Source organism: Podarcis cretensis, assembly GCF_951804945.1.
Source record: "Podarcis cretensis genome assembly, chromosome: 7".
Lineage (NCBI taxonomy): Eukaryota > Metazoa > Chordata > Lepidosauria > Squamata > Lacertidae > Podarcis > Podarcis cretensis.
Genome location: NC_137176.1, coordinates 73,684,733 through 73,711,426, shown reverse-complemented (window position 1 = coordinate 73,711,426; position 26,694 = coordinate 73,684,733). Strand labels below are relative to the sequence as shown.

The window sequence follows — 26,694 nt, the reverse complement described above, 5'->3', positions numbered from 1 at the left end:
ATGTGTGCATGATTTTTCACAATTCACCAGTTTGCATACATTCACCTTTCTAGCTCTCTCGCACTCATTGCTTTTGCCCATCTGTGATGTAACCATGTACCCACATCAAACTGATTATGTAGCGCTATGCTGTCATTCCACCACATGATTACATATGGATGATCCAGAAAGAGCACTCTCTTGCAGTTTCTTTCAATTTGTTTGTTTACTGTGAATGACTTCATCATGTGGCTAAGTCAGATGTTGCGGTGTGACATCATCCTTTCATAATGTAATTCCTAACTGGCTAGAATTATTAGTGAGACTGATCCTGGAACTCTCCCTCTCTTAATTGATATGTTTGCTATAGTGCCATCACCATGTAACCCTATTAGCTTGGCTATATAATATGACATAATCCTTTCATTATATGGATTCCTAATTGACTAGAATCACCCATGTGACTGATTTGGAAACTAATTCTCTCTTCCCTCCCCCCCCCCCTTTCTAGGATTGTTTGCTCTCAGTGATAGGATCGTGTAGCACATCAGACAGGCTATGTTGAATTGTGGCATCTCTCTCTGTCAGTATGTGACTGCCATCTGGGGGAAAATAGCAATTAATGGGTTCGGAAATGGAGAAAATATTCTCAACATTAAAATGGTCCCCCTTCCCCAGAGAACAAGATAATCTTCTGTGTGGTGTAGCTATGTAGTCAGTAGGGGCCTATGCAGTGGTTGTTCTCCTGGAATCCAAACATGTTTTTAGTTTTTTACCTGGATATAAGCACCACTGAAATCAATGGGATTTCCTTCTGAATACAATATGCCTAGCAATGCACTGTGAATGTCCATTTCTAGAGTATCCCAAAAGTTAAATGGCAATATAATTATAGATCCCTGACAGTAGGGAAATAAGAAGGCATTGATTCCTGTTCCAGTGCACATTTGTCTCATGTAGTGCTGTTTCTGTTCCAACGTAGTTCAGCTTCCAACAAAAAACCCCCTACAATATTCATCTTGCTGTCCACTATGGCAGAGTTTTTCATAATTATCTGTGATATTTATTACTTTGTTATTACATTATTCCACAATGTTCATTCCAATGCAAAAGCCGTTCATTTAAGGGCAAAGCAAACTTAATGCAAATAGGTGGGGGGACCCATCAAAGTTTGCAGATAATATTCACTGGATTGATTTCCATTTGAGACATGAGATGAATAAGCAAACATCAATGATTTCCGATTCCATTTACGTTTCCGTCGCAATTCTCTGACATCCCTAATTGACAGTGATAAAGTACTCCAGCCACCAGCAGAATCGTTCAAGAATTTGGCTGTCTTTTTTATATCACTGATCAGAGAAACACCGGGTGGTTTTCCACATCAGAAAGTTTATTTAAATTTTTGTATTCATGGAGCCATGAAAAGTAAATTGGCATCATGCAGCTCCCATTACTGAGCATACTGACAACAGGTATCACCATGCTGTTCTTTCTTAAATTGATTTCACCCTCTCTAGCTCAAAGGTAACCAAGGAAGTGCCCTCTGGATTCTGTTGGACTACAATATCCCATCAGCCTCAGCCAGCATGGCCAATGGTCACAGACGATTGGAGTTGTATTCCAGCAACATCTGGTGGTCACTATGTTGGCTACCCTGGTCTAGATCAATAAGTACAAAGTCACCACTCAAAAATACTTTCCTCAAAATTAGGTCTCATAACAGTAACTAGTTTCATAACAGTAACTAGTTTCTAGGAGGATGATTCCTCCTAGAAACAATACAATATACAATATTATAAATAAAAAGCGGGCAGTAAAATGCACTTCTTCAGACCTTACAAAATTCTGTACACACTAAAACACATAATTCCAGCAACAGAAACACAAATACAAGAATAAAAATATTTAGTTCAAGCTCAGAGATGTTTTCCAACAGACACTTTCACAATGCTTGAACTATGAAAATGAGGTTCATGAATTTGAAATGCATGTTATATTTAATCACATCAGGTTTTGGGAAAATTCAAAGGGCAATATATTCTTCTGTACTTCGGAATGAGCTTTGCACACCTAGCGATAAATCATGATATTATGGTAATGCTTCATATGCAAAGTTGTCTGCAGTTTTGCATACCTAATTAATTCTGTTTCCACTTATATGCAAGCCACATTCAAACAAAAATGTTCACCATGTAATATTTATATGGCAAAGTCACCGCATAGAAAATAGGATTCAAGTTTTCAAAACAATGCACTATATGGATGTATGCATCTATTTCTGGTAACGACTTATATATCCTGGTTTCCAGACATAGGTTCTCAAAATGGCGAGCTTGCTGAACCTTGCAGGCCCCTTGCGAAGCACTGAACTATATACCACTTTGAAAGAGGCTTAGCAAGACCTGGCATTCATGTGAAGCCCCTTTCAAAGTGCTGCCTTGCAAGAGGCTTCTCAAGCAGGTCTTGTGGAACACTTTGCAAAGCACTCTGCAAAGACCTATGGGGGGGGGGATCACAAGCGATTGTGAGGTGTGTGGACCCACCCACCTGTTCAACTTGGTCCATGACCTGTGGATGATTCCAGACCCAGTTCCCCACATTTGCTTGAGAAAGATTTAGGATCGTCAGTTCTCTTTGGAACATTTCATGTGAGTGATTTTTGATGACTGAGAATGGGTTGGCATTCTGCTCTCAGGCTCATTTGAGTCCCACTTCGCACAATTATTTCTTGACGTAACACACACAGTTAACAGCACACATAAGTATTTGTGCTAATGTGCTTGTAGCTAGCTAATTTTGGCTGAGTTGAGAGGAAGTCAAGAGTGGCTTCCGCCATTTAATTTTCATTTTAAAAGCTGCTCAAGGGCCTGTAGCCTGAGAAAACATTTCAGAGCCTTTTGTTGGAAAAGTGCCTTTCTCGTCTTAGTATTGTCTATTTCACTGGAACCCAAATTATATTCTATGTCACAAAGGGCCCGGAGTACAATGTAATAATATTAAAAATAATAATCTGAATAATGCTACTTTGAGGCTGTGCAAACTGGTCTCTGATTCAAGTTCACTCTTTGATTCTCGTTCTCTCAATTTCTCCACTATCAGTCGCTTCCCCCTTTTTTAAGAGCATGTGACAAAGAGAGAATGAGACTGTGGGGGCAGGGGATTCTGCCTGTAATTTTATGGCAAAATCCATCTGCTAAAAATGGCTAACTGCTATCACAGCAAACCCTCCCACCAAACATTGGTGAACTAGCTGCATGCTATGGAATATTCACAAATATCCAAAATTATGAAGGTGAAGGATAATTCACAAAACATTGACTGACCATGGTGACAAATACTGTTGAGCAGTGCAGAAAGAGTCAAGGCCTATTTTTCAGGGACCAAATAGGGGTCAGACTGTAGCTCAGGGGTAGAGAACATGCTTTGCATGCAAAGGGGCCCAGGTTCAATCCTTCGCTTCACCAGATAGGACTAGAACAGACCCATGTCTGAAACCCTAGCTGTCAGTCAGTGTAGACAATACTGAGCTAGGTGAAGCAATGGTCTGAACTAGTGAAAAATTGTGGTACCAGAATGATGGAATGTTGCTGGATCAGACCAATAGCCAACCTAGTTCAGCATCCTTCTCTCATTGTGGCCACCAACATGGATGGCTTTAAAAGAGGATTAAACAAATCCATGTAGGATAAGGCTATGTGTTCTGCCTCCATGGTCAGAAGCAGTATGTTTCTGAATGCCAATTGCTGGAAACAACACAAGGGCACAGTGCTGTCGCACTCAGTTCCTGCTTCCAGGCTTCCCACAGGCATCCCGTTGGAGGAGGAGGAGTTTGGATTTGATATCCCACTTTATCACTACCCCAAGGAGTCTCAAAGCAGCTAACATTCTCCTTTCCCTTCCTCCCCCACAACAAACACTCTGTGAAGTGAGTGGGGCTGAGAGACTTCAAAGAAGTGTGACTGGCCCAAGGTCACCCAGCAGCTGCATGTGGAGGAGCGGAGACGCGAACCCGGATCACCAGATTACGAGTCCACTGCTCTGAACCACTACACCACACTGACCACTGTGAGAAAAGGATGCTGAAGAGCCCTTGGCCCAATCCGGCAGGCTTTTCTTGTGTTAGATGTCCTCTAGCGCAACTTCCAATGATATGATTCTCCCTCCTGGTGGGGCTGGGGCTGGGGCAGAGTAGGCTGCATGCTGACAATGATCGTCAGATAGTTCAGCAGGGAAGAAAGAGAGGAGTTAGGATGCTGCAGAAATAAGACCAAGAGAAAAGAGTGTTGAGTGGATCTATCCTAGTACTTGGACGAGGGAAGCTACAGGAGAAGGGAATCACGAAACAGAATGCCAAGATGACAAGGAGGCCCCAGAAGAATGGGAGCTGAATTTCACGGAGTGAATTCTTGAATTGGGTTAGTGTGAGAATGCTAAGAGAGTAACAGGTCCTTTAACCCTCTTTATAGAGGAAGCATACATATATATACAGTTGTACCTTGGAAATCAAACGGAATCAGTTCCGGAAGTCTGTTTGAATTCCAAAATGTTCAGAAACCAAAGTGTAGCTTCTGGTTGGCTGCAGGAACCTCCTGCACCCAATCGGAAGCCACAGAAGCCCCGTCGGACATTCAGCTTCCAAAAATTTTTCGAAAACCGGAACACTCACTTCTGGGTTTTGATCATTTGAGGGATGATTTGTTCAGGAGCCAAGGTGTTTGAGATCCAGGGTACAACTGAATATAACATTGCTCAGAAAATTAAATTTTACTATTTGCTATGGAATGAAAAACTATTCCCCTCACTTTGCACTCAAGATCCCTCTGTAATTACAATTTAATCATTTTAAACTACAGTTGCATATGAGGCAAGCAACAGTAGCGGTCGGCCAGACTGGTATATTAAAACCCAAGAGAGCACTGCTGCTATGTACATTTTAAATCTGGAAAAGAAGCTTACTGCTACAGTGTAAATGTTTGCTTCTCTGTCAAGCACATTCCTTTCCTCTGGTTCTGCAGAGCTGTTTGCCCTGAGTTACTTACTCTGAAGGAACATCCGTATTATCTCCCAAGTGTGTTGATGTGTAGACTTATCTATATGGAGCCTGTGTGGAGCTGACTCCATACCCATAATGCACAGCTTCCTTCCACCAGTAGGAAACACATCTGTGGGGAAAAGGGGGCAGAAAACTGCTGTGCCTTGTGAGCCATCGTGGGGGATAGAGGGTGGGCAGCTGCATCAGGAAGAGGAACAAATGCCATTTTTGGTATTGTATCTCTGGGAGGGGACTGGGGGTATCCTAACAACTCTCAGCACCTGGGAGTTCTAGTCCAAAAACACGTCGGGATGCAGGTTTGGGGAGTCCTGCCCTGGATAATTAATTGGGCAGCTTTCGCTTCATAGCACATGGTTTAGAAAGGAATGTGTAACAATGCACACACTTCTGCCGTTTGCCTCTTAGTTTCCATATAGCAAGCATAGTTTAATGAAATGAAGCAGCTTCCCTGTGGTGTGAACAGGGTCAGCATTTGTAATATCAAGCTCGGTCACATCAAATATAACTAGAAAACAACCAGACTGTTTCAGAACTGGGTGGCTCTGCAAGATCAAATAAAGTAAGAGAGACAGAGCAGATGCAGATGCAGGCTCCAACGTCACAGCACCTGAAAGGAGAAATTGAAATAATGAGTCACCTGAAATGTCAGAGGTGTGTGCAGCAAGGAGGGGAAACAAGTCATGCAAATGTGACCCATCATGTCCTACCTCTTGACAGACCAACTTTCATAGTTTGTTTTTTTAAAAGGAGAAGAATAAAATACACAGGAATGCTGAATTGATGCATGAAGTAGCTCTTTCTGTTGCCACTTGACAACCAGGCTTTTGTAATTGCTCTGGAGTGGATTAACACAGACCATTACAGTGGTACCTCGGGTTACATACGCTTCAGGTTACAGACTCCACTAACCCAGAAATAGTGCTTCAGGTTAAGAACTTTGCTTCAGGATGAGAACAGAAATCATGCTCCGGCAGCATGGCAGCAGCAGGAGGCCCCATTAGCTAAAGTGGTGCTTCAGGTTAAGAACAGTTTCAGGTTAAGTACGGACCTCTGGAATGAATTAAGTACTTAAGCCGAGGAGGTACCACTGTACTTCAAAACACTCCAATGAAATAATAAACGATGAGTGGGATCCAGAGAGCATTTTGCACAAGCAGAAGTCACTTTGTCCACACAGACTGTGGTCTCCAATTTGCGCCTATTGACTTCCTGAGGTCACTGAATGTAAGAGCAAGTCATGCCAAAGGTCTATCTAGTCCACCACCCTAATTTCCTTCAATGCCCAACCCAATGCCTAAGAAACGCCCACAAGCAGCATTGGAGGTTGACATCCTTCTCTGTCGTTCCCCAGTGAATGGTATCCAGAGACCCATAGCCTCTGATCCTGGAGGTGGCAGGTAGCCACCAAGTCATCCATAGCCTTATTCTCCATGCTTTATCTAATTTCCTTTGAAAGCCAATTTGTTGATACAAAGTCCAGCCAGCATCTGGACAGAAAACTGCTCTGAGCTCCATCAAGAAGAACTGTGAGTTACAAAGGTGATCTGTGGATCAAAATGTTGTTAAATATGTTAGGAGCCCCCTGGATAGCTCAGTTGGTTAGAGCATGGTGCTGATAATGCCAAGGTTGCAGGTTTGATCCCTTTATGGGACAACTGTATATTCCTGCACTGCAGGGGGTTGGACTAGGGTCCCTTCCAACTACAATTCTATTATTCTATGGGTATTGGGGTAAGCAGGGATGGGGAATCTATGGCCATGCAATTGTTGTTGGATTCCAATGCCCTTTGGCCCCTGCCAGCATAAACAATGGATATGGGGTAATGGGAGATGTAGTCCAATAATACTTGGAGAGCCACACTATCCCCATCCCTTTATTAAAGACACAATAGGCCTGGATTTTGGCTTCTAGTCATCAATTCTACCTCTGTCAAAAAACCTTCCACAGTTACACCTTTTTCATGGACCTTAAGATGAAGGACACATTTAAAGCTTTGTAGTGCTTCTTTACCTCAGAAGACACACAGGTATCATCAAAAGACACTTTGCTGGATGACAGATAAGCATCTGTGACGGTGATGTCTTCTAGCTCAGTGTGGAAATGGTCTGTCTCCTTGATGACGCTGTAGTTTAGGGCCACGCTGTAGTTGTTGGGCTTCTCCGACTGCTTCTGCTGGCATTTGCAGAGTTTCTTGAAGGCTGCTCTGAATTTTTGGGACATGAGGTTGTAAATCACAGGGTTGATAGCACTGTTTAGGTAAATGCAGATCCTGCAGAACAGCAGGAACCAATTTTCTTGGAAAGGGCGAGACAGGAAAGAGTTGATAACCACCAGGGTCCTATAGGGCATCCACAAAAATGCAAAGAGGATTACAACCACAGCCAGCATCTTGGTAACCTATGGGGAACAGGAAACAAACCATGTGAGCAACAGAGAGGGAGGGGAAAGTAGGGAAGGTAACACAGCAAACAGTTCAGGGTTTATTTCAGCCTTCCACAACTCCCAGCAGCTCCAGCTCAGCAGCGTAGCTAGCCGCTCTTGTGCCTGGTGCAAGGGGGTGTCCTGCAGCCGGGGGCGAGTTGATCCACCCATGGGGGCGCAGCGAGCCTCTCTGATGTTTGGAGCCTCTCCACTGCCTCCCCCTCAGCTGTAGGGTGGCTGAGGGAGAGGCAGTAGGCAGACACAATTCTCATGCTGCTGTTTCAGGGAGTGCAGAACCTGCAGGCATCTAAGCCACCACATCACTCCTAAAAAGTTTCCTGAGTCCATTGTCTTTTATTTAAAAAAAAAACCCCATCTTGTCACACACACCCTCTCAGTGATGACACCCGGGGTGGACCACCACCCCCCCCCCCGCATCCCCTTCCTCCACCACTGCTCCAGCTGCCATAGTTGTGTCGGGGTTGACGTTAACAAAATTGTAAAATCTTAGAATCTTAAGATTATATGTAGAGTCCAGTCCAACCCCCTGCAAAGCAAGATTTTTTTTGCCCAACGTAAGGCTTGAACCCTTGACCCTGAGTCTCATGCTCTACCAACTGAACTCTCCATTGGATGAAGAAAGCAAGCTGGAGAATGTGAAAACCAGATTGGGAAAGGGTAATCTGGTGGAATGCATATTACTACCAGAGACTGTCACCTCGGCGAGATTTCTTCTATGCTGATTAAACATCTGCCTTACATCAGATAAAGAGCATCTCCTCAGCGAAGTTTTGTTAGACCCCTTTCTTTCCCCAGGGCTACAACAGTTTAACAAGAAGGTACAGCAACTTGGGTTGTCAGTGGAACTTTTGCGATCAATGTCCCTACCATCTGCCAAGGCTATAATAAAAACTAGATTGTGGGATATTGAGTGCCAGGAATTAACAGTAGCAGCAGAGAAAACATGTTCTAACCACAATTACCTTGAAATTCTGCTTAACCCTCAAGAAAGAAGGGAATTTTCGCTGGCCAGGTTTAATTCAAATCCATCAAACCTCCTTTGGGGAAGCTTCTCAGGCAGGGTGGAAGGAGAAAGAACTTGCCCATGTGGAAACCCTTACACATATTGTTCTTAATTGTAAACTATTTGCTGATCTCCATCAACTCTGCATCCCCAAATGGAAACCAGAGTTGGAGGTCATACATTTTCTATTACTGGGGAATGTTCAGGAGCTCACCAAGTTAGTGGCTAAATATCTCTATTTGGTTTTTTGTCGTCGAAATACACTGCAGACGTCTGATCTCCCTGGAGACCTAGAGATGCGACGATAGACTGCTCTGCCTCCTTTCTTTTAGCAAATGTTTGTGCCACTGGGGAAGTGGTAATTCTGTACTGATTTGTTTTGGATGTTTGGTTGTTTGCATGCGATGCCAATAAAAGGTTTGATGATGATGATATTACTACCAGGGTGGCAGCATGAGAACAGGCCTTTTCTGTGGTGGCTCCTTCTTTGTGGAATTCTCTCTCCAAGGAGGATCGCCTGACACCATCATTATATATCTTTAGGCACCAGGCAAAACCTTTCCTCTATAACCAGGCGTTTGGCCTTTAACCACCTGTGGCATTTTAGAAGTGGGAGGAGTGTTTTTAATGTAGTTTCCTCCCACTTGGTTTTAATTGTATCTATGTGAGGTGTTTGGGGTTGGTTGGTTGATTGATTGGTTGTAAGTTGCTGTAGAGAGCCTTGGGCAAGATAAAGAGACTAACAAATTTAATAAATAATAATAATAACAATAATAGCAGGCTTTGATTGCTGAATTAAATTTCCCCTATCCCCCCACATGTTTGTGGAGCTCTGAATGAGTTCCAATACTTCGGCAAACCTATAAAATTAATATCCATCTCTATAACATGCCATCAAATTCTGAAAAAATAAAATGCAAAGTGTTCTGCTGCTTCTGAATAATCATAATTGTTTTCTTATCATTGAAACCAAGCCCCAACACTCTCATTAATGTGCTGCAGTGACTCAGTCCTTCAAAGAAAGGTCAATGGATAACTTGCTACACGATACTTTTCCCCATGCTAGAAGCTTTTTGTCTGAGACTTCAGGGGTTACGCGATACTAACCAATCATAAGCAATTTAAGCATCTCAGTTATTTCAGCACAACCTCTGCCCAAGAATTGTCCAGAGAATAAGAGAAATTATTTTAATCTGATGCAGTTACAAGCTCGAACTCGGCGTTCTCCCACTGCACTAAATTAAGAGTGCTCCATTTTATCAGGAGCGAAGAGCCAGCCATTAATGTAGTAGTGAATGGGATTGTGGGACAGAACTATTACAGAAATGGGGCAGGGTGGCAGAGAAAGAGAAAAGAACTGAACGCAGAACAAAGCATTATCTATTGAGGTCAGGCTGAAGGCCTTCTCCCCCCAAGCACTTACTGTAGAGGAAGCCAACAGAAGTTAATGATGATGCCTTAAAGCTAATGGTTCGAGAAGTGCAATTTTCTATCGATTCCCAAAGGGGATACATTTTTGAAAGGCACTGAAGTCAGGTACTTTACAACGTGAGCTGAGGATCTCAGAGTCTAAGGCTGGTAAGCTACTGTGGACTGCATGCTGCAGCTTCTGTATTAGGGGGTATGGACATTATTTTCACTAATATATGCATTTTTATGTACAGATGAATAATAATAATAATAAATAAATAAGTAATTTATGCCCCGCCCAAACATTAAAAACTTCTCTAAACAGAGCTGCCTTCAGATGTCTTCTGAAAGTCAGATCGTTGCTTATTTCCTTGACATCTGATGAGAGGGCATTCCACAGGGCAGGCACCACTACTGAGAAGGCCCTCTGCCTGGTTCCCTGCAACTTCACTTCTCACAGGGAGGGAACCGCCAGAAGTCTCTCGGAGCTGGACCTCAGTGTCCAGGCTGAACAATGGGGGTGGAGACGCTCCTTCAGGTATACTGGGCCGATGCCGTTTAGGGCTTTAAAGGTCAGCACCAACACTTTGAATTGTGCTCGGAAACGTACTGGGAGTTTACCCCAGTACATGAATTTTGTACACATTTATTTGTCTGAAGAAATGGAATGCGAAAATTCAGAGAACTGCAAACTTCGCTTATTCATTTATTTCACATAATATATATATATCACTTGATTGTTTTTTTTTTAAAAAATCAAAAGTTACAACACTAAAACAGTTTAAAATCACCTCAGCTTTCTGAGCATCTGGTAAGCTTGTCTAAACAGGGATGCTTTTAGCAGGCACCAGAAAGAATACTGTGAAGGCACCTCCGTGATCTCAAAAGGCAGGGAGTTACAAAGTTCTTATAGACTCGGGAACGGATATTATGTGGCCCCTGTAGTTGTGCCAATTCTGCAGATCTAAACAGTCAAGTGGGCACACGTGCTTTTTTTCTGGTGGTACTCAATGGTACACAGTACCGTAACCTTCCCCTCCCCCCAAAAAAATCTTGCCATAAGGTAAATGGAGGGTGGGGAGAGCAAACAAGCAACCATGTTTAAGAGGGGAGTTGTTGTAGGAATGATCACTGGGTTGTGGAGCACACTCCCCCTCACAGATAAGGCCACAGCTGTCTGAACATCTTGCCCTCTGTCTAACCTTTTGCGGTCTCAGTAGTCTGCCGTGTCCTGTCTGTGACCTTTGTCTTTGAGACCTTTGTCTCCTTCGTCATACATGGTGCAAGGGGAAAAAATGGCGCTGTGGAAACAGGTGCCAAAATAACTTTGTACCACCCCACGATCTCAGGACTGGAATATGGTCACAGCCCAAAATGTACCTGCCTTGGTTTGCATACTGTGTCAATAAAAGGAGCCTCTGCAGACCTAGCTGGCAGCTTGCTTGTGCACAGCTCACCCGCATTATCAACTCCTGCCTCATGTCCTTCACTTCAGGAGGCTGAGACAGTGGCGAGGAAAACAACGCCCTTGTTTGGGACTGTAGTTGCCACTCTCAGTCAACAGGTTGCAGCACTCTCCCTCAGCTGCCTCGCAATGTATGCTCCCCACCGGATGTGCCGCTATACTGCTGCCTTGTGCACCACGAGCAGCCGGGCAAGCAGAACCACCGCTTCCCTTTTGCCTCTGCTCATTCTTTCCATGTATGTGGGAAGGGAGGAAAAGAGAGAGAGGGGGGGGGAGGCAGCCTCTGCTGCTAGCGCCGCAGTCCTCTGTTCTGTGGCTGCGTGAGCGTGGATGCTGCAGGTGATGGCTGGGAGGAGAGGAAAGGAGGAGAAGGAGAATTGGGAGGGTGGGATACTGGGTAGGTGTGAAGAGCAGATGGGTCAAGGTGGGGGAGAGGTTGAAGAAGGGGGAGGGTCGCACAAAGTGGGGCTTTAATTAATTGAAGGGGGACAGGAGAGAATGAGAGAAAAGGGGGAGAGGATCATGGTGATTACTGACACAGTTTTTTTAAGGAAAAAAGCACCGGGTAAGGCGATCTTGACAGCAGTCACGAAATTAAAGACGCCTGCTCCATGGGAGAAAGGCGATGGCAAACCTAGACAGCGTCTTAAAAAGCAGAGACATCACCTTGCCAACAAAGGTCCGTATAGTTAAAGCCATGGTTTTCCCAGTAGTGATGTATGGAAGTGACAGCTGGAATATAAAGAAGGCTGATCGCCGAAGAATTGATGCTTTTGAATTATGGTGCTGGAGGAGACTCTTGAGAGTCCCATGGACTGCAAGAAGATCAAAAGTATCCATTCTTAAGGAAATCAGGCCTGAGTGCTCACTGGAAGGACAGATCCTGAAGCTGAGGCTCCAATACTTTGGCCACCTCATGAGAAGAGAAGACTCCCTGGAAAAGACCCTGATGTTGGGAAAGATGGAGGGCACAAGGAGAAGGGGACGACAGAGGACAAGATGGTTGGATAGTGTTCTCGAAGCTACAAACATGAGTCTGACCAAACTGCGGGAGGCAGTGGAAGACAGGAGTGCCTGGCGTGCTCTGGTCCATGGGGTCACGAAGAGTCGGACACAACTAAACGACTAAACAACAAAAGGCGATCTTGTAGATAAACTGGTCCCAAGTTGTTAAGGGCTTCACATTCTAATAGTACCACCTTGAACTTGGCCCAGTAGCAAATCAGCAAGCAGCACAGATCTCTGAGCACAAGGCCTCACTCCTGTCAGCAATCGTGCTGCAGCGTTCTGCACTGACTGCAGAATCAGAGAAGCCCCACATAGAGTGCATATGGTAGTAATCCAGTCCTGAAGTAACCAGCACATGAACTACTTTGGCAAGGCTAGGAAGGCTGGCTGTGTTTCGGCTCATGTATTGTTTTGGAAAGTGTGCATTAATTAGGTTATTTTAACATGTGCACTTAATCAGATTTCTCCCCCAATGTACCAGGAGTACACTGGGACAAAATGCATATTTAAATATTATTGTGTAAGAAAATGCATATTGAAGCATGGCAGGTTGATGCAGAAACAGGACAGAATGGACTTATAAATGAATACATGGAGACAGGGATGAAGAATAGTCTGATTCATCCATCATTAAGACATTGAGCATCGCCAAGACATTTGGCCTTGATGTGGGTTTTAACATAGCCACAGTACTTAGAAAGGAGATTAAAAATATGTCATTGAAGTGTTTTGACCTAATCCATTATTACAACCATTCATTAATGCCCTCTCAGGAATGGCAAGATGCTTCCCTCTGAACAAGTCTTCCTTAAACAGCACTTGAAAATTCAATCATCGGGGGATCTTTTTGTATGGAAAACATATTGAATAGGCCTTATTAAGAAGCCTATTAAGATTTCAATTTAGGGATGAGATAGACCTTTCTTTCCCTGCCCCCCCCACTTTATGGTAAAAGTGTTGTACTTTTAAAACATGAAAACACTCCAAAGTGTACAATATTCTCATTAGGATATTGCTTCCTTTGAATTTCGTACTTTTTATAGCAGCTAAGGAAAAAGGCTGAGCCCTCCTTAATTAGCAAAGCAACTCTGCAGCAGGCAAACACTCTGCCATATTAAGAATGCTGCTCTTGTTTGGAATTGCACTTCTGGGTTTCTCCTCACCCCAAATTAATCACCAAACATAGGATCTACCATACTATTCTGGGAATGTGCATGCTAACCCTCAGAAGTGATCGCCAGTACAGTGGTACCTCAGGTTAAGTACTTAATTCATTCCGGAGGTCTGTACTTAACCTGAAACTGTTCTTAACCTGAAGCACCACTTTAGCTAATGGGGCCTCCTGCTGCTGCCGCGCCGCCAGAGCCTGATTTCTGTTCTCATCCTGAAGCAAAGTTCTTAACCTGAAGCAGTATTTCTGAGTTAGCGGAGTCTGTAACCTGAAGCGTATGTAACCTGAAGTGTATGTAACCTGAGGTACCACTCTACAAGGCCCATTATCTGAAAGAGTGTTTCTAATTAGCTTTCTGTGGGAACAGGGGAGGGCTTATGGCCCTTCTGTTCAATACAACATGGATCTTGAGAACTTGCCTTTGAGCCTTCTCTGGGAATAGGGAGCCCAAGGCATCCCAGATGTCGCTGAACTTCAACTCTCACCAGCCCCAACCAAACACAGAGAATCATCAGTGATTATGGAAGTTGTAGTCCAGCAACTTCTAGAAGCCCACAGACTCCAGTCCAAAACCCAAAGGCTCCCATTGGTAAATGAGCACACTGCAGTTCATCTGCTGATGCGACCAAGAATGGATAGCCTGTGTGTGTGTTTACATTCCTGTATCTCACACAACCACCCTTCTGTTTTGTTGCATGAGGAAAGGGTCGTTAACAGGGCTTTGTGGGAATGATATTTCTATAAAATTGCAAGTTCTGCAGGGTAGGGACTTGACTTCTTGGCTTATGCTACTTTGTGAAGCACCAAGTTCATTAATGATACCATGCAATTACTCCCTCTTGCAGTGAATTCAGGTGTGAATGGAAATGTAGCCACTAAGAAGCAAAAGGGCTGTTGCAGCATGCTGTGGGGAACCCCAATGCTTATAGAAGCACAAAAATGGGGGGATCGAAGGTCCCATAACCCCCAAAACCAGCCAAATGAGAATGGGGCAACACTCACTGGCCTATTGCAGGGGATGGGTGTCTGGGGGAAGGGGAATGGAATGTAGTATTCGGGGGGGGGGGTCCAGACCCAGCTGCTTGGAAAACATAGCGTTCCACTTTTATTCCAGTCTGCATCTGTATTGGAACTATTTTGAACTGTGTCTATATTTTATTATTTTTAAATGTTTGCATTGATTTCATATATGGAAATGTTTCTAATTGTTGAATGGATGGAACTGTTTTGATTGTTGTAAGCCACCCTGGGACCTTAGGGTAAAAGCTGGGGAAGAAACAGAATAAAGTAAAGAATCCTTTTATTTATTAAGGTTCCACTTGTTTATGGATGTACCTGTTGAAGAGAAAGAGAGGGAGAGAGGGAGAGGGAGAGGGAATACCTTCCTTGCCTCTGATGCTAAAGAGTTCTTTTCTGCTTGAATTTTGTAGAGAAACATTATTGCAGGAGGTTCAGGTGAACTTAAGGACAGCTGTGCTCTTTCCAAACTGTGCAGTTGACATGAGGCAAATTGCACGTATATATGATACGTGATTTGCAGCCAACTCAGGTACTGATGTTGGGATATAGGGTCCTGGCAGTCGCCTTCTGTGGCCTTAAATGACCCTTGAGGTCCACAATGCTTTCCCCACACTGAACAGAATTACCAACCCTCAATTAGTCTCACCAAATACCTGATTTGATTCATTCATTTGTTAAGGTTCAGCGGCTGCTTGTATTTCAGTATTTGCTGTATTAAGAAGAAGAAGAAGAGTTTGGATTTGATATCCCGCTTGATCACTACCCGAAGGAGTCTCAAAGCGGCTCACAATCTCCTTTCCCTTCCTCCCCCACAACAAACACTCTGTGAGGTGAGTGGGGCTGAGAGACTTCAAAAAAGTGTGGACTTCCGGGTTGGCGCCTCCGGCAGAAAATGAAGGCAGATTTTGTAACTGAGAAGGGCTTGGCAAAGGTATTGGCCACAGTCCCCCAAAAATGCAAGTTAAGATTTCTGCATGGAATAATTATTTAGTATTCTTTTGTTTCTGAATAGCAGCATGTCACAAGTCACGCAGACAAGATAGCAAGCTGTTTTTTTAAACTGAGCGAGTGGAGGGCTAATTGATGTCTCTCCCCACCACGGCTGCACATTTAAAAGTAGCATCTGATGCTGTTCTAAATATGAAAAACGTTCCACTCCATTCATTCAACGCTTTTGTGTGCAAATGAGAGGGCTTGTCATATCACAGCTGCTATATCTGTTTGGCTTTCAAACCAATGTTTTAATAAAAGGTTTCACTTTTTAAAAGAGGGGGGAGGAAATCATCCACATCGGTGAAAACAGGATCCTTACTTTTTTTGCAATCCCAAAACCTATCAAACCACAATCGGTTGTATCCAATCATTTCCTTCCATTTGTGAGAAACTGATCTCCTGGAGGATTCTGCTGATGGAAGAAGATTAGAGGTGATGTTTGCCTAGTCCCTTTCTCCTACAGCCCCCGCCCCATTTTCCAAACTGTTTCAGGCAATCCTCCAACCTTATGGAGTAGATTTTCAGAAGCTGCATATGGAATGAAGGAGAAGTTCTGTTCACCATGCATTTAAAGCAAAACCTATCAAATCCACACATTCCAAAGCAATATGTGAAGTGAAACACATGTGTCCTGCAAAATTCACACTTATCCGAATTTTGTAACGCAGGTCTTCACCTAATGTTCACAAAAATGCATATATTAGGGAAAACTGCTTTCAAATATGTGTATATTAATCAAAACTGTAAATCAAAATGTGTTCATCCGGAAAAATCCACATTAAATGCTGGTGAATTTTTATGATGAATTAAATTAAAATAAAGTTGCCAATTGCTACAAAATGTGGAGAACTGAAATTAGGATTGGAAAAATAAGCAAGCAAGAGGACTAAAATCGACAATTATAATTTGGAAGATAATTCGACATTTTTATTTTATTTTATTATTTTTATTGGATTATGATTTGATATGTTAATTGGATGTCTTTTATTGGAAAATTAATAAAAACAATCTAACAAAAAAATTGACAGCTCCATAGCGGCAGGGAATTTCAGGGAAAATTGACAAAAAAAAAAATCCCATTAGTAGAAGCCTCTGCTAGATCAAAGATGCCTCCACAAATGGAAGGGCACATATTATTTAACATAGGATGCAATTTGACCTTAACTCCCACTGCCCATGTAGGACTGAACTTTCATTGGAGGATTTTAAACAGAGGGTGGTTGACTATCTGTCAGGGATGTAAGTTCTGCATTGCAGGGGGTTGGACTAGATGACCCTTGGGGTCTCTTCCAACTCTACACAAATTTTGTTGTTGTTTAGTTGCTTAGTCGTGTCCGACTCTTCGTGACCCCATGGACCATAGCACGCCAGGCACTTCTGTCCTCCACCGCCTCCCGTAGTTTGATCAAACTCATGCTAGTAGCTTCGAGAACACTATCCAACCATCTCGTCCTCTGTCTCTCCTTCTCCTTGTGCCCTCCATCTTTCCCAACATCAGGGTCTTCTCCAGGGAGTCTTCTCTTCTCATGAGGTGGCCAAAGTACTGGAGCCTCAGCTTCACAATCTGTCCTTCCAGTGAGCACTCAGGGCTGATTTCCTTAAGAATGGAGAGGTTTGATCTTCTTGCAGTCCATGGGACTCTCAAGAGTCTCCTCCAGCACAATAATTCAAAAGCATCAATTCTTCGGCGATCAGCCTTCTTTATGGTCCAGCTCTCACTTCCATACATCACTACTGGGAAAACCATAGCTTTTACTATACGGACCTTTATTGGCAAGGTGATGTCTCTACTTTTTAAGATGCTGTCTAGGTTTGTCATTGCTTTTCTCCCAAGAAGCAGGCGTCTTTTAATTTCGTGACTGCTGTCACCATCTACAGTGATCATGGAGCCCAAGAAAGTAAAATCTCTTACTGCCTCCATTTCTTCCCCTTCTATTTGCCAGGAGGTGATGGGACCAGTGGCCATGATCTTCATTTTTTTTTTTATGTTGAGCTTCAGACCATTTTTTGCTCCCTCCTCTTTCACCCTCAATAAGAGGTTCTTTAATTCCTCCTCACTTTCTGCCATCAAGGTTGTGCCATCTGCATATCTGAGGTTGTTGATATTTCTTCCGGCAATCTTAATTCCGGCTTCGGATTCATCCAGCCCAGCCTTTCGCATGATGAATTCTGCATATAAATTAAATAAGCAGGGAGACAATATACAGCCTTGTCGTTCTCCTTTCCCAATTTTGAACCAATCAGTTGTTCCATATCCAGTTCTAACTGTAGCTTCTTGTCCCACATGGAGATTTCTCAGGAGACAGATGGGGTGATCAGGCACTCCCATTTCTTTAAGAACTTGCCATAGTTTGCTGTGGTCGACACAGTCAAAGGCTTTTGCATAGTCAATGAAGCAGAAGTAGATGTCTTTCTGGAACTCTCTAGCTTTCTCCATAATCCAGCGCATGTTTGCAATTTGGTCTCTGGTTCCTCTGCCTCTTCTAAATCCAGCTTGCACTTCTGGGAGTTCTCGGTCCACATACTGCTTGAGCCTTCCTTGTAGAATTTTAAGCATAATCTTGCTAGCGTGTGAAATGAGTGAAATTGTGTGGTAGTTGGAGCATTCTTTGGCACTGCCCTTCTTTGGGATTGGGATGTAGACTGATCTTTTCCAATCCTCTGGCCACTGCTGAGTTTTCCATACTTGTTGGCATATTGAGTGTAGCACCTTAACAGCATCATCTTTTAAAATTTTAAATAGTTCAGCTGGAATACCATCACTTCCACTGGCCTTGTTATTTGCAGTGCTTTCTAAGGCCCATTTGACTTCACTCTCCAGGATGTCTGGCTCAAGGTCAGCAACCACATTACCTGGGGTGTACGAGACATCCATATCTTTCTGGTATAATTCCTCTGTGTATTCTTGCCACCTCTTATTGATGTCTTCTGCTTCTGTTAGTTCCTTACCACTTTTGTCCTTTATTATGGTAATCTTTGTATGAAATGTTCCTTTCATATCTCCAATTTTCTTGAACAGATCTCTGGTTCTTCCCATTCTGTTGTTTTCCTCTATTTCTTTGCATTGCTCGTTTAAGAAGGCCTTCTTGTCTCTCCTTGCTATTCTTTGGAAATCTGCATTCAATTTCCTGTATCTTTCACTATCTCCCTCACATTTTGCTTGCCTTCTCTCCCCCGCTATTTGTAAGGCCTCGTTGGACAGCCACTTTATTTTCTTGCATTTCTTTTTCATTGGGATGGTTTTAGTTGCTGCCTCCTGTATAATGTTGCGAGCCTCCACCCATAGTTCTTCAGGCATTCTGTCCACCAAATCTAAATCCTTAAACCTGTTCCTCACTTCCACTGTGTATTCATAATGAATTTGGTTTAGATTGTATCTTACCGGCCCAGTGGTTTTTCCTACTTTCTTCAGTTTAAGCTTGAATTTTGCTATAAGGAGCTGATGATCTGAGCCACAGTCAGCTCCAGGTCTTGTTTTTGCTGACTGTATAGAGCTTCTACAGAACTAGGACCTATGATTAAACACAGTGGGGTTTGCATTTGGATAAACCTGCATAACATTGTGCTGCACACCTGCAACCCCAAACATACTTTTCTAGGAGTAAGCCCTTTTGAATTTACCAAACTTTTCTGTGTATAAGATACTCCCATATATAAGACGCCCCCTATTTTGGGGGACTAAATTTAAAGAAAATGAGGGGAGATGGCCCAATGTTGATGAGCTTTTTTTAGGGGGAATTGCGCGCGCGCCATCACCCCAGCAGGGCTGTTGCTAGGGGTTGGCAGAGTTGGCCGCTCCCCCATGCCACTAGTGTGGGCTGCCAACCAGCTGACTGGTGGCTCACAGCTTCCTAGAGCACGCTCCTCCTGCAGCAGCATGGGAGGGAGTTGCACGCCCCCCAACCAGCTCGCAGCTTCCCCCCCATCCATGTATAGGATGACCCCAGTTTTTTGACATGATTTTTGAGTCAAAACACCCTTGTCTAATACATGGAAAAATAAGGTAATCCTGTATACATTTGAGTAAATATTAGGAGGATTGTGTCAGAAATGTTTGCTAATAGCAGAAGATGCAAAACAGGCAAAAACCAAACACTTCTCCAAATAAAAACAACGGGACTTAAAAGTGGGTTGTGCCCGGCATGTTCCAAAGATTGAGTATTATCCATTTCAGAACACAAAGGGAGAAATGTGTTGTGCGTATTCAGTCAGAATGATACTTGGGACCCCTGCACATCTCTTCCTTCGCAAATTGCATACCTTTCTGCAAAAGACTGCAGATGCTGAACGGCTCATCATGTTGAGATAATAAACACTCCCTCTGACTCCCATTCCATCACAGTGCCATTATAGATGTGCTTGTGGACCTGAATGCATTATTTCTTCTATACAGCTACTGTATGTTGATCACACAGATATGGTCATTTTGAAAATTCCAGGAAGGTTTAGAAATATTGCGGGTGGTTCCTCATTAGGACATCTCATTATATAATTATCACGTCTTATCGCTTCAAGCGGTATGATGTGGCAGGCACAGCCTTTCCTAAAAATATTTTTCTTGTTAGAGTAGCAGCTGAGAACCCTCTTTTAGGCTGCGGATTTGGAACTTGTTAAATGTAATTGTTTAATTGCACACTGGAAAATGCCTGTATGTGTATTGCTAAGGGTTTAACAAAGGAAAATTCCATTAGGGTATACTAAAGCAAAGCAGAGCTCTCTAAGTACTTTGATGGGTTAATAATTAACTGTTGATGTGATTTGCTCTTTCACGTGCTGTTTAACCTTTGTTGTTGTTGTTTAATCGTTTAGTCGTGTCCGACTCTTCGTGACCCCATGGACCAGAGCACGCCAGGCACTCCTGTCTTCCACTGCCTCCCGCAGTTTGGTCAGACTCAGTTTTGTAGCTTCGAGAACACATGACCTTAGATCACATGAATAAGGTATTTAGCTGCAAATCACCATTTTGAAGGGAATTGCCTTTGGTATTTTGTTTCCAGCCACATGAGAGAAAGATGTGCTAATGAGGTCTTTCTAGGAGAGATAACATTTCCAGCCAAATAGAGGTTGTAGGAAGAGAAAGACTTTTGATTTCAGGTCTGTTTGGAGTAATCTAATATTACTAAGAAGATGAACCTATGCTTTGACAAGTACATGCCTTATGGAAGTATCTGGATGTATCATTATTTGTCTTTGTATCTGTTATGAAGAAAGTTCTGGATAGTAAAGCTTTTGAATCATATTTATGGGTCTGGACAATTTTTATTCCAAAAGAAGTCAGTTTTTATACATCCTATTGCTTCAAGTCGTGCAATATTAATATCTGCAACAGAACTGGCCCACCCTCCACAGACCATTTTTCACAAATTTCAAGCTGGGAGCAAAGCAAAGGTTTACCTCTAATCTTAGCACTGTATTTTTTTTTTTTTTTTTGCAGTCACATTCAGATTTATTAGCAAGGTAAGCAAATACAGGCTGTAGCCAAACAGAAACACGGGAACATAACTGATACATATGAATCATACATAAAGATAAAAACGTGACCTATACAATAAATAAAACATACTTTTTTTGAGGGGGGCTTATATCACAAAGGAGGCCACATGGCCTTTGTCTGAGCAGCTTTCACTGCAAATTTATTTATTTTTTTTTTAAAAAAAATATTTTTATTAATTTCCAATTTTTAACAGAAACAAAAAACAACAGAGAAAACAAACAAACAAAAAACTCATATTTTCATAACCTTATTTTCATAACCCTCTTTTCCCGGACTTCCCCATACCTTTCCCTTTTTGCATCCTTAGTTTAGTGCCATTATTCAGCAACCTATCTTACCCAATTAAATATAAATTTGTCCTCTTTCTCTATTCCACCCTAAATTTTTAAACCCAATTATCGCTGCAATTCTACGTCTTCTTTTCCCTCAGCATTTTAACACTCCTCAGTTTTATAATAATTCTTAAGATACATCTTAAATTTCTTCCAATCTTCTTCCACAGTCTCTTTCTCTTGGTCGCGGATTCTGCCGGTCATTTCTGCCAGTCCCATAAAGTCAATCACTTTCGCCTGCCATTCCTCCAGCGTGGGTAGCTCTTGCGTCTTCCAATACTTTGCTAGAAGAATCCTTGCTGCCGTAGTAGCGTACAAAAAGAAATTCTTATCCTTCTTCGACACCAACTGGCCGACCATACCCAAGAGAAATGCCTCTGGTTTCTTGTTAAAGGTGCACTTAAGCACTTTCTTAATTTCATTATAAATCATTTCCCAGAAGGCCTTAATCTTTGGGCAGGTCCACCAAAGGTGGAAAAAGGTACCCTCAGTCTCTTTACATTTCCAGCATTTGTTATTGGGCAAATGGTAAATCTTCGCAAGCTTGACTGGGGTCATGTACCACCTATAAATCATTTTCATAATGTTTTCTCGTAAGGCATTGCATGCCGTAAATTTAATACCTGTGGTCCATAACTGCTCCCAGTCAGCAAACATAATGTCATGACCTATGTCCTGTGCCCATTTAACCATAGCAGACTTCACTGTCTCATCTATTGTATTCCACTTCAACAGCAAGTTGTACATTCTTGATAAATTCTTAGTATTGGGTTCTAACAATTCTGTTTCCAATTTCGATTTCTCCACCTGGAAACCAATTTTCCTGTCTTGTTTGAAAGCCTCCATTATTTGAAAATAATGGAGCCAATCTCGTACCTTGGACTTTATTTTCTCATAACTTTGTAATTTAAATTCACCACCTTCTTGTTCTAAGATCTCAGAGTATTTCGGCCAATTGGTTGTCATATTAAGTTTCTTTACTTCCTTAGCCTCCATAGGTGAAAGCCACCTGGGAGTTCTGTTTTCCAGTAAATCTTTATACCGTATCCATACATTATATAGTGCTTTCCTGACAATATGATTTTTGAAACCCTTATACACTTTAACCTTGTCATACCAGATATATGCATGCCAGCCAAAATTATTGTCAAATCCTTCCAAATCTAGAATGTCTGCGTTTTCAAGAAGTAGCCAATCTTTTAACCAGCAGAAAGCTGCCGATTCATAGTAAAGTCTTAAGTCCGGCAGGGCAAACCCCCCTCTTTCTTTAGAGTCGGTAAGTATCTTAAACTTAATTCTGGGCTTTTTGCCCTGCCAGACAAATTTAGATATGTCTTTCTGCCACTTCTTGAAACAGTCCAGTTTATCAACAATTTGTAATGTCTGAAACAAAAATAGCATTCTAGGCAATACATTCATTTTGATCACAGCAATTCGACCTAACAAGGAAAGCTTCAGGTTTGACCATATTTCTAAATCTTTCTTTATCTCAGTCCAGCACTTGTCATAATTGTCCTTAAATAAGTTCACATTCTTAGATGTCATGTTAATCCCCAGGTATTTTACACTCTTTGCCACCACTAACCCAGTTTCCTCTTGGAATCTTTCCCTTTCAACATTTGTTAAGTTCTTTTCCAATACCTTGGTTTTTTGTTTATTCAACTTAAATCCTGCGACCTGGCCAAATACTTGAATTAATTCCAAAGCTCTTTTGGTACTAGTGTCTGGCTCTTACAAGGTCAGTACTAAGTCATCTGCAAAAGCCTTTAATTTGTAATGTCTGGCTCCGACCTGAATCCCTTTTACCAGCTGATCTCCCCTAATCATATTTAACAGGACCTCCAGGACCGATATAAAAAGTAATGGGGATATTGGGCACCCCTGACGTGTCCCTTTTTCTATAGGTAGTTCATCCATAACCACATTATTTACAATTAACTTCGCCTTTTGCTCAGAATAAATTGCACTTATACCACTTTCAAACCTTTGGCCTACTCCCATCCCATGGAGATTCTTTTTCATAAATTTCCAAGATATATTGTCAAAGGCTTTCTCCGCGTCCACAAAAATTAAAACTGCCTTCGTATTAATGTTCACTGTCAGCATTTCTATAATGTCAATTATGTTCCTTACATTAGTAGATATATGCCTACCCGGGAGAAAGCCTGCCTGGTCTTTATGAATCTCCTCCACCAGCACCTTCTTTAGTCTTTTTGCCAAAATGTCTGCAAAAATTTTGTAATCCACATTAAGTAGTGATATAGGGCGGTAGTTCTTGATCTGTTTTTTATCAACCTCAGTCTTTGGTATAAGTGTGATGAAGGCTTCTTTCCACGTCTCAGGTGCCCTTTTCCCCTCTAATATCTCGTTGCAAACCTCCTTAAGTGGCTGAATTATCCAGTCTTTCAAAACTTTGTAATATCTGGAGGTTAGCCCATCTGGCCCTGGAGATTTCCCCAATTGCATGTTTTGAATGGCACCCTCGATTTCTTGTTCAGTTATTTTCTCATTTAAAAACGCTGTACTTTGTTGCGAAATTTTTTGTAATCCATATTTCTTAAGAAATTCTTCAATATCTCTTTCGTTTTCCGGCCCTTGTGCATACAGTCTTCTGAAATAACTCTGAAAACAGTTACTGATCTCATTTGGTTTCGAAATATTCTTTCCATCTACCTCCAAACTTGTAACTGTGTTCAATTTCAATCTCTTCTTCAATTGCCATGACAGGAGTTTCCCACATTTATCTGCCGATTCAAATGTCTTTTGTCTCATTCGTTTAATTTTCCATTCAATCTCCTGATTCATCAATTCCATATATTGCTTCTGATACAGTTTGATTTGTCTCAAAATCTCATGTGACTTTGGGTTGGATCTCAGTTTCTTTTCACTGTCTTTTATCCTTTCCAAAATTTTGTCTTTCTTCTCCTGTTGTTTCCTCCTTTTCAAGGAGTTCTGCTGTATCAGGAAACCCCTCATCACGGCCTTGCTTGCGTCCCAGATCACTCGTTTCTCCACTTCTGTCCTTAGATTTATCTCGAAATAGTCCTTCAAAGTCTTTTGGGCCTTTTGGTACACCTCTGGATCTTTAAATAGGGTGTCATTCATTCTCCATCTGAAAGAGCCAGCTGTTGTTGTTCTCATTTCCATCTTTACTGCATTGTGGTCGGAGCATGTCTTTGGGCAGATTTCCACTTTCTTTATCTTAGGAGCCATCCCACTAGTAATCCATATTTGATCTATTCTTGTCCAGGTCATCTGTGATTCTGAAAAGAATGTTCCCTCCCTCTCGAGAGGATTTCTTATTCTCCAAATGTCGATCAAGTCCAAGTTGTCAGTCATTTCAAAAAAAGTCTTAGGTAGTCTCCCGTCCTTGGAGATCACCTGTCTTTGCGCCTTGTCCATGTTTGTAGAGACAACCCCGTTCATATCGCCTAATAAAATCACCTTGTAATCCAGATAATTTGTTAATGTCTCATGTAATTTCTTATAAAATTCTGCCTTCCCTTCATTTGGTGCATAGATTCCAAATATCAAAATTTTTTCTCCTTGGATCTGTATCTCAATTGCCAAGATTCTGCCCTGTTCATCTTTAAAAATCTGTCTTGGAGCCAATTTCTCTTTTGCGTATATCACCACTCCTCTTTTCTTGACTTTATCTGATGAAATGAATTCTTGTCCCAATCTTTTATTTATAAGAAGTCTTCTATGTGCTCTTGTCACGTGGGTTTCTTGTAAGCAAATCAGATCCAATTGTTCTTTCTTCAAAATATGAAAAACCTCACGCCTTTTCCTGGGAAGGTTCAGTCCATTACAATTCCAAGTTAAGATTTTCAGAGACATTGTTAATTAGTTACCTCCAACTGCACCCTGCAGCTGTTCTTCGTCCGTTGGTGATTTGAGTCCGAATGTCAAGTTCCCCAGGTCTGTGTCTGCAGTTGAATTGAGGACCCCTTTCACCAGGTCTTCTCCGTATTTATGTAGGAACTGTTCTTTATCTTGTATAGTTTTTATCTTGACTTTCTTTCCTTGGAAGTTAAAAGACAAACCCTGTGGAAATTCCCACCTGAAGGGTACGTTGTTCTTTTTCAGCAGGTCCACCAGAGTCTTGAACTGAGTTCTCACCTCCAAAATGTATTTTGGAATATCCCTGTAGATTTGCACAGAGACGTTTTGAATCTGAAGTGTTTTCTGGTAATGCAAATTAAGTATCTTGTCTCTCTCCTCTTTCGACCTCAATGTAATCAGGCAATCCCTTGGAATCTTCCTGCCTTGCCTTCTACCCAATCTGAAGGCGGTTGTAATCTCAAATTCTGTTCCCTCTAGATTTTCCTGCCAAAAGTCTGAAATTTCTTTTGTGAGAAAGTCCACTAGGTTGTCCCCCTCACTCTCAGGAACCAACCTAAGTCTTAAGTTCTTCTCCTTACGCTGCATGTCCCATAAGGAAAGGGTCGCCTCATGCTGGTCAAGCCTCCTACAAACAGGAACTAAATTTTCCTGTGTAGATTCCGCAGTAGATTTAGCCTCTTCTGCAATTTTCCTTATTGTGGCGTTCTCCTCTACCAACTGTTGTATAATCTGTGTATTAGACGTTACGCTCTTCGTGTTTAATTCCAGTTTTGCCGTTAGATCTGCCAATTGCTTGGTATTTTCTGTACTCTGTTTATTCAGTCTTTCTAAAGATTCATTTATCTTCAATAATGCCTGTGTCACTGACTCCATGAATGCACTTATTCCCTTTTCCTGTCCACCTGGGCCTGTTGGCAATAGTCCTGATAAAGAGCCCCTTTTCTTTTGTGCTGCCTTAGCCTTGGATCTTGTTGCTATCTCATCTACAGGGCCGCTCATGTCCCAAGGTCGTTCTCACAGGAACAGGTTTGAATGGAAAAAGCCAGTGACTAACAATCGTGTTGCAACTGTTACTTCCAGCCCTCTAGAGGGAGCTGAGACCTTCAAAACAGCAAAGAAACAATGAATCCAAAAGTCCTCAGAGGGAAAAGTTACTAAAAACTTCTCTCAGCCTTTTAGTTGCAACCATATAATTTTTACAAAGTCTCAATAAATTGTAGCAAGTGAAGTCTCCTCTTTGCAATGTCTTTGACAGCTCCCTGTCAAAATGTATCACTCAGGCAGTCCGTTCCCAAGGATAGAGTCTGCGGTAGATTGTCCTTTAAAAAGTTTCCCTGCAGGTTTCCTTTCTTTTTCACCCCCCCCCCCCGTTCCTGCTCCCTAGGGGGGAGGACTTAAATCAATGCTGGGGTTGATCCTTTTTTTTAAAATTCCCTTAAAAAATATCAATTGCAGCTTACCAAGTCCGTTGCTT

The 26,694-nt window shown here is 42.2% G+C and overlaps 1 protein-coding gene across 1 annotated transcript in view; it reads right to left on the bottom strand.

Annotated features, from left to right (window-relative positions):
- Positions 1-5,434: 5,434 nt before the first annotated feature.
- TRHR (thyrotropin releasing hormone receptor) overlaps positions 5,435-26,694 on the bottom strand; it is a 39,925-nt gene continuing 18,665 nt past the window's right edge. The window contains exons 3-4 of the mRNA XM_079984423.1: positions 7,047-7,433; positions 5,435-5,642 (exon numbers count right to left, since the gene is read on the bottom strand). Of these exons, the coding sequence (XP_079840549.1) occupies positions 5,634-5,642; positions 7,047-7,433 (396 nt within the window). The 3' untranslated portion in view covers positions 5,435-5,633. The remainder of the gene's footprint in view (positions 5,643-7,046; positions 7,434-26,694) is intronic.